The following is a 12,290-nucleotide window of genomic DNA, read 5'->3' as shown; positions in this document are numbered from 1 at the left end:
GGGAGTTGCGCAATACATATCTAACACTACAAGCTATGCAAGTTTTTAAATATAAACTCAATCTAAACAACGTTCATATTAAACATTATTAAATGTTCCCTTGATTATTTTTAATCAGAATCACTTATCTTCTTTGATGTCTTCATTATGTATGAGTCTCACTTAAATTGTTTATATTACCATGTGACTTATGTTCCTTTGACACTTTTGGCCATTAGGCTGTGTTACAAGATATTTGTCTTTCAATAAGGTGATCTCAGTAAATATATTTACATGTATAGAAATACAATAGTAAAAAATCCCCAATTTTTCACATTAACTTGTTTCCTTATCAGGAGAAGCTTGTCAGTAGAAGTTGATTAGGTTTTATAGCATCTTCTTTTGCTTCTGGTTGTCATTATTTTGTAGAGTTCTGTGTGTAATATCCTTTGATGCTTGCTGCATCTACTTGTACTTTTTATTTGGCCTTATGTAGATATAAACTTTGCTCTTGATGACTCTCTATCTCTAAATTTTTTGTGCATCATCTCAGATTTATGTTAGTCTGTGGACCCCTAGCTTTGTGTTCAGTGGGTTAATCAGATTTTTCGGTTTAATTTTGCTATTCATCATTTCTTCCAATTTCAACTCTTCTAGTTTATATTTGATTTTGGAACTGGATGTTTAATTTTTTTCCAGATCTGGGTTATCAGTGTTGTACTTCAGATTTCCTCAGGGTGTTTACTCTCATCTCTTTTTGGAGCAGAAGGAAACAGGAGATTGGAACTAGTATTACATCTTTCCAATCTAATTTATTGTCTAGATATTCCTACTTTCTGGATGGAACCTATGAGAATTTATGAAAGTTCCTTCATCAAGGTTTTCGGATGATGAATGGAGTTTCTGCAGATACTTATTTACACATCCAGATTCACCCATCTTCTCATCATTTCCTTCATTTTTCACACTGTGGAGTAGTTTATTAGTTTACAGTTATCCTTTTTTGGTCTGGACTTAGCACCTCAAGTTTTCATGTGTGTAACTAAGCAACTAGCTGGTCTCCTACTTACTCAATATCAGTTGTCATCATTACATTAATTGTTGAAGGATTCTTCCCAGAGAATCTAACTAGGAAGCAAGTTCAGTGTAGAATAATGAATGAGCAAGAATCCTTCAACAATTAATGTCTCAAGTCTCAAGTTTGGTAGATTGACTAGATTTCCAAGCCGAAAAACTGGGACATCACAACCCTTGCCCATAATTTCAAAATGGTTATTACAATTTTGAAATAATTTAACTTTTATGTAATTTACTTTGAATTTAATGAACTGTTCCACACTATTGCCAAATATATTAATATTGACATTATTTTTTTAATAATTTCAATTACTTTTTTGGTGATAGACACACATTCACCAATTGCTATAGATCTATTACAGTATGACTAATATAAAAAGCCTGTGCATACCTGGGTTTCTCACCATGCACAGATGGAACTTTTGAGAGAGTTTGGTGGTAGGAGAGTATGTTATTACAACAATGAGCAAGTCAAGCATGCCTATTATGTTCGTGATTCAATGTGACTACCAAACTACTAAAAAATGGGACTGTCCCATCAAAACCAGGATGTCTGGTCACCCTAATGTTTTGCCTAATCAATATCTCATTCCTTAGGGACTTCAGGTTAATGCTTTTCCAGGAACTCATAACCTATCTCCTTTGGGTTTGCCATCCTGAAGGTTTTGTGTGTGCATACTTCTCCATTTGCTCAGTACATCCTCTGTTTGGAATAATGGCTTCTCATGGATTGTACTTACTTGAAAGATACTGTCAGTAACATTTTACCCCTTTTGGAGTCTATTATCATATCTTTTGTGTATTGGAATTTAACTGATGTGTTAGGGGATCCTCCTCTTTTAAGACTGTAGTCTTCATTGATATCCCATTATCATATCATTCTGTTGGAGCTTTATGTCAGGAGTTCCTGCCCTTGTTACACCAACACTGTGTTTTAGTACTCGCAGACAATTCAACTATGGTGGGATATATGAAAAGGCAGAGTAGGGCTCAATCTCACAACCTTAGTTTGCTGCAGTCTCTCTCATTTTTTAAGTACATTCACACCATGTCTTTGTCTGAGCTAGTATTTCATTGTTTGTGCCAAAGGTTTGGTCATACTATGCTTGATGCATTCTTGATGGCAGAGTATCATCTTCTTATGCTTTAATAGCTTCCAGTTGTGTGTTTACCTTCTGTAGTAGTGGATTCTTTGAGCCCATTTTGGGAGAATTTGTTTTCTTTATGTTTACTGTCTTCTTCATTTTCCTTTTTGAGTATTGGCCAAGATCAGTTGGTCCTGTCATCAAGATCTTCTACCACTCTCACATGTCTTACAGGGATCCTATTCCATTACTATTTGATACATGTTCCGTGGCTGACTGTCATGTTCTTTGATAGATTGTTTAGGAAGAGTATTCCTAATGAGTACGCTGGAATGGGTGGCAACTGCCTGTTGTAGAAAAAACACATGTTGTCGTGTTATTCTTTGTTAGTGGAGCTAGCATTTATTCTTGTGCATGTCTGGTGGTTTAACAGTATTTTTAATACAGCATTACTGCTCTCCAAAACGACCCTTTTGCCTGAATTAATAGGCATTATAAGCAAAGAGATACTCTGATGAAAAGAATACCTTCTTTCTGAATGTCCTTTAGATCCAGTGTTATATAAGGTTGCTCCACTCCACTTATTCTCTCTCAAGTCCAGTTATGGTTCTGGATTTTACTCTGACTTTGTTAGCTACGTATCTCTTTTGGTTCAGATTATTTTCTTCCTGCCATGTAGTTCATAGTTTTATACTTTTCTTTTTCATGTTCATTGGTTTCCATGTCTTTATAATGTTAGTATTCTGTCTATCATTATTTCAAAGGTAAGTGTACCTGATTTGAATTTTACATCTTTAGAATTAAAATGAACTTCAAACATATACTTACCTCTGACACACCTGCCTCTTTTTCCCACAACTGAATTTTCATAATGACTGCACGTTTTAGTAAAATCTAGTATTTCAAAAGCAGATCTTATGTAAGAACCCCTTATGCTTGTGAACTAAGTCCCATGGAAAGTGAGAGGAAAGCATATAAACAACACTTCAAAACCTCTGGTGATTATAGTTATGTGAACAGTGAAAAGTATATAAACAACATTTCAAAACATATGATAATTATAGTTATGTAAACTATGAAACTCATGCTGAAAGAAATGCAGCAGGAAGGACAACAGAAATAATGATAAGTTACACTATGATATGTAAGTTGGTGTTGTTTGTTCTGTATTTCATTTGGTCTGATTTTTATAGTTTCCATAGCTATATATACACATGTTGTGCTACTTACAACTTTATCAGAGATCACCACCACTGATGGCCTGGCCTGGCATATCATGGTGGTTAGGGTGCTTGACTCGCAATCTGTGGTTCATGGGTTTGAATCCCCTTCATACAAAACATGCTCACCATTTTAGCCATGAGGGCATTATAATGTAATGGTCAATTTCACTATTCATTGGTTAATAGAGTAGCACAAGAGTTGCCAGTTGATGGTGTTGACTAGCTGCCTTCCGCCTGGTTTATCACTGCTAAATTAGAGACAGCTCTTGTGTAGCTTTGCACAAAATTCAAAAAAAAAAAAACACCACTGATAAAAATGAAAACATTTATTTTTTTAGATTCAACCAGGAAGTCCTGTTGCTGTTCAACGAATGTCAGCTTTACCACTTCATAGAGAAATAAGTAAAGATCCTGATGAACAATTAGATACAGGAGCAATAGCTAGGTAAGAAACCAGCAAATCCAGCTCTCAGATTTAAATAAACTGGACCTCTTATAATAAATATTAGAAACACAGTAATACCAAACATCTATAGTTACAAACATTTCAGAATTCTTTCAAATTCCATCATCAGTGTTAGTTCTCTCACCACAAGTTCAATCGAATTAATCAACTTTGTAACCATTTTATGCTCATTATACTTTCCATACTATAACTTTAATACAGTATGGTTTTATTTCAACTAGTAAATGTGGTAATACTGGACTGACTGTTTCCACAACTGAATGTGGTTACACTGGGTAACTGCTCTACTTTGGTCTTGTTTCTACTGGTGAATGTGGTTAAACTGGGTTGACTACTCTACTTTGGTGTTGACTCAATTAGTGAATGTGGTCACACTAGCATGATTACTTTGTTGATTCAACTAGTGAATGTAGTTACACTGGGCTGACTACTTTGGTGTTGATTCAACAACTGAATGTGGTTACACTGCGCTGACTACTCTAGTTTGATCTTGTTTCAACTAGTGAATGTGGTTACACTGGGCTGACTATTTTGTTGTTGATACTACTAGTATAAGGCAGACTTTCATTAAACATTACAAGTCTTTTGTACACAAAGTCATTTTTATGTTAAGATTAAAAATACTTTTCTTTGTCTCAAAAATCTCAACTTTCATATGCATAATTTCTAAAACATCCTAAATGAATTTCAAACGTTTTATTAAGTAAAACTTTATATTTTATGTTATTTTCTCTACCCTAACTCTAAATAACCCGAAATTCAGAATAAATCTAAATCACACTTTTTTTCTTTCTAGAATGACTTCAAATTGTAACTTGAAACTACCATTGTTTATCCTAAATAGCTTTAAACTCATAACAATATACATCTGTTGATACTTAAATTTTATTGTTTTCTTGCCCTTTTCAGTACTCCTTCCTTACTTTTTGTGTTCTTCTTATTACCATGGCTCCATTTATATACCTGGATTATCTGCAGTAGTTTTTCTTGCTTCTTGGTAACCCAGACTAATATTGTATAACTTCTGTTATTGTTCTTTTCTGAGAGTGTTTTCCTCTTTCTTGATCTTGCCCTTTACTCCTATTCCTCATCTATATTAGTTTCCTGCTAACCTTTTCATATCACATTCCAGGCCTTCATCTTTTTTCTTTTCTTCTCACTTCTGATGTCTAGTTCATCACTCTTGTTGTCAGTGATTATCACACATGCATGATACTTGTGGATGAGCTGATGTTATTATGTAGTGCTGGGCAATCATCGAAAATGGAAAGGCTTTCTTTAATAAAGATTCTGAGATGAAACCTCAGCTATGTACACAGCTTAGCCATCTTTCTCAGTGTGTCTTCCAAAGAAATTTGCATACCACTAGCCTTCAGGCAACTCCCACTAATTGCACATTATTTTATGTCAATTGCACTACTGCATGATGATGCCATCATGGGACAAAAGCTCTCTACCAGTAGGAGAATGACACACCTCCCCATGTACAATAACTTCCCCTATTTGCTTGCACTTGTGAAACTTCATCATTCTCCTCAACATTGTATTGTACTGAAGTGTTTAACTTTCTCATGTGTTCAATTTATTGACATTTGCATTGTTAAGAAAACTTTCATTTTCATTAACTGTTATTTCAAAGGCTTTAATTTTTTATCATGAATTCTCAAATGATGATGATTTATACTTAGTCCTCAATCCATGACATGATTACATTTAATCCCCATTCCACCATGGCATTAGGAGGCTCATTAAACTTATTATTCAATGTATTGTTGATTACCACATTTCTTCCTGGGCTTCCTACTGTCATCTCGTCAGTTGAATTTCTTTTTCCTTAATTGGTAATGATCTGCTGGACCTGTGCCCTGAGCTTGTTTTGCTTTAGGTAGTTTCTTACCATTTGTGTTCCCCTGCAGTTAGGACTTGGGTTAAGTCCTTTCCAGTACTTCTTCCTTACTTCTTGTGCTCTTATTATTACCATGGCTTCATTTATTTACCCGGATGTCTGCAGTATTTTTTCTTGCTTCCTGGTAACCTAGACTAATATTCTACAACTTCTGTTCTTATTCTTTTCCAAGGGTTTTTTTCATCTAGATCAGTTTCCTGTTAACCTTTTCATTCCACACTCCGGGCCTTTTTTTTTCTCTTCTTCTCACTCTTCTTGTCAGTGATTATCACACACGTATGATACTTGGGTATCCATCTTTTCTTCTGCTGTTGGTTTCACTTTCTGCCTGTATGTCTGGAGACTTACAATGCTAGAAGCTGGTTTCGATACCTCTGGTGGGATAGCATAGATAGCCTATTGTGTAGCTTTGTGCTTAGCTTCAAACAAACAAATCCTCATTCTCTTCTATTCACTTCTCTTTCCATTTCCTATTCTCCTCTCTATGACTCCATTGTGGTCTTCTTCACCTGGTCTGTAGTCGGCCATGGTTGATGTATCAGACACTTTCCTCCATATCTTTTTTGGCCTTTCCTCCCTTTGTTTCTCTTTTCTGTCCATCCTCTTTTCATCTTTCCATTTCTTGCTCTTCCTTTTGTCTCAGCATCAGCTCCTTTATAATCATTGGTTCATTGAGAGCCTTCACTTGCCATATTCACAACCTAGTGCTAACATTCCTTATCATTGACTTATCTGTCAACCTATTCTCAAATGTTTTCCCTTCTTTTACCTCCTTTCTTTTATGATGAGTTGGTTGAAATGGGGACTTATATTAAAATCTAATCCCTTTTTCATGTCCACTTTGTGTTGGGTACATTTGTCATTTTCTTTCTCTTTCTTCTCGTCCAAGTTCGTCCCTCATCTTCGTCTGTGAGCTATGACATATCTGGTCACCAGGTTTTACACTTTCCATTCTCTTCCTGCATGATATGTTCTTGTCCTTTTAGAGACTCTGGCTTCCCTAAAGCTCCTAATCCTTTTGGGGCATGCCGTATATCCTACAGTGTAGTTTTGGACCCAAGTTTTTTTCATGGGGTCCTTGTTGTCTCCTTTAGAACTTGTCATTACAGTGCCTGTACTACTTCATGTGTTCCCTTACCTCATCTCTAACTATATCTCTCCCTTCTTCAATGCTTCTTTCTGTGATTGAGATACTTTTTTTGATGAGGACAGGACTTCTGATGTTTGTACTCCCGACAATATTTCACCCCACAGCAATATGCTCGACCTACAGGCATGTTTCCATTCCTGCCCATACAGGTGGTTCACTAGGTCATGTTCTACTTAGTCTATTCCATAGTCTTTCCTTACTCCAACTGTCCTTGAGGATCCTGTTCCAGGGCCTTTTGTTTTGGGGCATTAGCCATACATGTGTGAGCCCATTCACATCATTTGCTTCAATTTTGGTGGCAGATCACTTCTCTCAGCCAGTCTGTATTCCATCATCAGAGTAGCCACTACAACTCCATGTCTTCCATGGGGTTTACCGTTGATTGGACATGCCCCTCTTGGATGGTTTTCCTACCCCTTTCATCTCCAATCTTCTTCTCTTATGGTCCTTTATCTCCCATCCTTCAGCTCTAACTGTCGATTTTTTCAGCCAGGTCTATTCTTACCTCTTTCTTTACACTTATTCTATTTGTCTTCTCTTTCTGGTCCTCAGTTTACACACTACTCTCTTTCTTTGGCCCTATTTTTCTCACCTTTTTGATCTGCTTGATAATCACACACCCTTCCTCTCCCTATTATTGCCTCTCTCTCTTGCTTTACATTCTCATACAGGAATGTCCTCTCTCCACCCTCGCACATGGATTCTGCTCAATCTGTTGCCCATTGGACTGGGCTATTGACTGATGTGACATTATTCTTGTCACATTCTTTTGTTATTGATCCTTCCATCAACCCTTTCCTCTTGGCACCACCTTCCTGAATTTTTTATCCAAATGTTTATCAATGGATTCTTGGTCTCAGCCGTTCCTAGTTGTTGGGTGGCCCTGTCCATAGACTTTCTCCTTTTCCTGTACCCAGTGGTGTTTCTTCCCATGTTCTCTCCATTACATTCTGCTCCTCTGTTCTCCTTTTCCAGTAACCAGTGGTGTTTCTTCCCCTGTTCCCTTCATTACATTCTACTCCTTTGTTCTCCTTGTTCCTCCTTGCTCAACTCCCTTGCCTGACTGAGACCAGAATGAGGTTTTGCACAGTCTTGTGCATAACCCATTTCAGCCATTGATTTCCTGACTTTTGTGCCATTTTATCTCCTGACTTGTTTCCTCCCACTTCACCCCTGTGATTATCATTGTTCTGATGTATTTCCTACAGATGATCCTCTTATTGTACTTTTCCTTTTTCTGGACAAATTTTTCCTTGCATTTTGACCAATTGAGTTGTACCCCGTACTTTTTTTCCTATTTTTCCTATTTTTCTTCCTTCTATTTGTCATCTTTTGGATCATTCACACCCTGCTTGGCTCATGTGTCCTGTTGGGATGTTCAGTGTAGCTTATCATGGACCTCTTCCTCTAGAGGTCCCCAACTTTGTCTGTCCCTTCCCCGAGACCCCTCTTTTTCATGGACCTCATTCCTTCTTCCCTTATGGGATAGGTCTGTGAACTCCTCCATTGACATGTTCATTTCAGGATGTGGATGCTCACAGACTATTTCCCATTATCTTCCCATTCAATTCATCACTTTTTTTCATTCTCTTACATCCATTCTTTGATAGCCCTTGGATGGGATCCTACAGGCAGGCATTTGGACTCTCTCAACACATTCATCTTCTTTTCTACACCTTTTGGCTGTTTTCTGTTCTGATGGTTTTCAGATTCTATAGGTCACTATTCTTCAATCACTCACAGTCTGTGAGAAGAATACATACTATTTCTCTTTAGAACCCCTCTTTCATTCCAAAGGTTCCAACCAGGTGGCTGGTGTTGCCTCCTAGGATATGTTTACCCAAAATCCACTTTGAGCTAGGATAGTAAAAAGCACTTACATCATCCACTCTGGTTCTACATGTGCCCACTGTGAGATGGGGTGTTCCAGAAGACCACTTAACTCTTTTCAGAATGGGTATCATTTTGTGTACATTGCAGGAGGTTATAGTGAGTTACATTGAAAATGTAATTAACTATTTTCTTATCATGGTATATAAATACACCTTATGCCAGATTTAATAGGGTCAGATTTCTTATAGTTGGTATCTGTGACTTGTTGATGATACATTTCAAAAATAAATGGACAGCACACAATCTGATAGCTTTAAAATATTGTATTCAAAAAAATCAAGCGTACGTAGAAGACTTCATTACACTGTTGGTTACCACATTTGTATCCAGAGTTTTAAATAATGTCTCCTTTTTGTCAAAGTTTACACAGGTCAGTTTGATTACTTTAGAACACCCTTTGACAAGACTAAATATTCTCCTCTGTCTCTGTGATTACATTACAAGCTGTGAAACTCACCTTAGAAGTCAACTGTTGTGTCTAAACTGACACACAGTTTAACTTCACTTTAACTTTCACTAATTTGGTTGCCTATATATATACTGCCTGACTGAGGCCTAGAACTTTCTACAAACTACGAGACATTATGATGTAACAATACTCACATAAAGCAATGAGAAAAATTCAGAAGGTTTGAATAACATGACATCAATTCACAACAACTGAACTATGCAACAAATGATTCATAAACAGTTATGTAAGTTAGCTTGCCATAACTATCATTTCTAAAAATAACTTACTTTAATGCTCACACATGTAAACTAAATAATACTCTTGTATTAAACTTAAAAACAGTTAGTCGTGTATATCTAACACTTGACCTAAAAACGTAGATAATAATCCAAATTTTAATGTTATAAAAGTTTTAAGTTCTTAATTTTTATAAGGCAATATTAAAAAAAATCCTCAATTTTCCTTAGTGTGAGAATTTGGACAATTGCTTTCTAGGCATCCCCTCTTCTCTAATTTATTTACTACCCCTCCAAGAAGTACGAAATTTAACGTAAATTACTCTTTATAATGTTGTCATCGCTCAGACAAAGCATAATTTTTATAGCTTTCAATCTTATTTGGTTACAGAGCCATAAAATAGGAAATCAGACCCTACATGCCATGCCCACCTGTCACATCCTTTCATTCAGAAATTGTTAATAGTTCTCTCTTACGTTTGATACTACATTATTTATAACCAATAGAAAGCCAAGGTTTTAATCTATCAAATGGCATATTATATTACATTGTTTTCTATATCAGCTCTTGTCACATAGTTAGAAAGATAGGAAAATTGTGATAGTTATATAACAGTCTGCTTTTATAATATATAAAAGTAGGGTTAAGTGTCATCAACAATATTAAACTAGGAATTTTTAAAGTAAACATATTGGCCTATATTATGTGTTCTAAGTATTTGCCAAATTAGATATTTTTTTCTGTAATAACTTATGTTTAATTTTATATTTTATTGGTTTTTGATATATGAACAACAAGCCTATTCAGCAACACATGTATGTGTTTTAATTTCATGTGCAATATGGTATGGTTCTGTAAGAGTTAACGTTGTTTACTAAATTATGTAAATTATGCTGTTTTCAAGTGTCAATATTTCTGTTGGTAGATTTAAAATAAATATGTAAAACTATTGATTCATGTACCATCTTACAAAATTGCAGAAATGGATTCAGCTTGCCCTATTTCAAAACAAAGTTGGTACACTTGATATAAAACATTACAGAATATGCTTTTATTCTGTTAACAGTGAATTAAATCAAATCTAAAAGACTAAATGAAATGACTAAGGTAATACATGAAGCTATGTGCAGTACATTGTATTTATATTTTTTACATCTGAGGAAGGTGTTTGATACACATTTGTGTAAACTACATCCATATTGATGAAAGGATTGTCTGTCATAAAAAAATAATAAAAAAACAATGAGAAAAATTGTCTACATCACCAGAATGAGAATTGTGACAAAGTACTACTACATCATAAATGGGGGATTCAGATGTTCATTCATAGTTTATATAGGGTAGTCTTTCTATTTCAAACTGATACAGTCAATAAATATACCTTTTGTTTAGAATTCATAAGTTCTGGCTGTTTTACATGACAGAAATATTCAGAACAAGACTGACCATTCTTTTGGAAGAAGCCCCACATCTCAAAATCAGGTCATTCAGTGTACTCAAATTTGTGAAAGCTAATAGAGAAATTTATTGCACTGTTGAATAAAGAAGCATAATAGGCCAGTAGTTTAAATTTCCATGCTGACATTTGTTTTTTCAACTTGATTGCTTGGACACAAGTTTTATGTTAAATGTTCACTGCAGATATCTACAGACACGGGGTCACTCAAAACGTCACACTTTGGCTATGGCTACACCAGAAGAAGTTCAAGAAGTCCATTGGAAGACACATCCGTTATTGAAGCAGCGGAGAACTGGACTTGTCACTGTAACAGAAAAAATTTCAGGTAACTACAACTACTAATGAGTTGTTACTATTATTACAGGACAGTATTTAAAAACATATAATCTTTATTAAAGACTCGTTAATCTATTATTTTATGACTATGAGAATGCTTTGAATTTACATACCTCATAATATTTACTAGAATTACATTTGGTTCATTGACATATAAATATGATCTACAATGCAGAAGAAGTTGGTTGTTTTTTTGCAGATTTCAATTCTGTGTGTTTTGGTTGGAAGTTTAACATTTTATCTCTAATAGAGGCAAATGTAGACTGTCTGTGGTGAAAGTGTGTGTTTATTTATTATGTCATTTTTATAAGGTACTGACTGGAGTTTGAAGTATAAAGATATATCTTTATTTTACAAATCTTGAATCTTTGAGTAAACCCTTTTTGGTACAGTTTGGTTATACGTTTCCCAGTGTATGCTTAAGTAAGACTGGTGGGATCTGTATGTACACCATAAAGATATTTTGAATATTGCACTCACATTCTTTTGGTGTCATTTTTATGTACCTACATTGTTTCTATTTTAGGAATACAAAAGTCATGCTGAAAGGGTTAAGGGTCAATAACATATTTACTAGCATGGCTCTAAGTTGTTTGTAAGCAAGTTTATAAAATTTTTGCTTTTTTTCATATCACATTTTTATAAACAAAAATCAGACACCTATTTTTGTGAATTATTGTTCACCATACTACAGATTCTTATATGTGTAATATGATTTACTTCTGATCAAAAAGTATGTAAAATTACTAGGATCAAGGACCATTACAGTTTGTATATGTGAATACATATAGTCAGGTATATTATTTGATTTAAATCCAATAGTTTTAGAAGTAGAAAAATAATATTTTTTTATGTAATATTATTCATTAGCTGTTGGTCGAAGAGCAAGTGATGGCAGTACACCAATGAATCCATATCGCTCTCAACTAGAAAGACTTTACAACCAGACTGTAGGGACAGGCCCTGTACCAATGGATAATGCATTGACTGTGAAAGCTCTTCAACAGCAATATCAACAGTTACAGGTA

The 12,290-nt window shown here is 35.2% G+C and overlaps 1 protein-coding gene across 2 annotated transcripts in view; it reads left to right on the top strand.

Moving 5' to 3' along the window:
• LOC106465983 (serine/threonine-protein kinase SIK3-like) overlaps positions 1 to 12,290 on the top strand; it is a 57,785-nt gene that overhangs the window by 32,693 nt on the left and 12,802 nt on the right. For both annotated transcript variants that reach the window (XM_022393950.1, XM_022393951.1), the window contains 3 exons: positions 3,703 to 3,809; positions 11,109 to 11,251; positions 12,133 to 12,287. In XM_022393950.1, the coding sequence (XP_022249658.1) occupies positions 3,703 to 3,809; positions 11,109 to 11,251; positions 12,133 to 12,287 (405 nt within the window). The remainder of the gene's footprint in view (positions 1 to 3,702; positions 3,810 to 11,108; positions 11,252 to 12,132; positions 12,288 to 12,290) is intronic.

This window comes from Limulus polyphemus, unplaced genomic scaffold (genome assembly GCF_000517525.1).
Source record: "Limulus polyphemus unplaced genomic scaffold, Limulus_polyphemus-2.1.2 Scaffold2113, whole genome shotgun sequence".
In the NCBI taxonomy this organism is placed as follows: Eukaryota; Metazoa; Arthropoda; class Merostomata; order Xiphosura; family Limulidae; genus Limulus; species Limulus polyphemus.
Note: the sequence above shows the minus strand (reverse complement) of the source record. Positions and strands in the feature narration are given on the sequence as shown.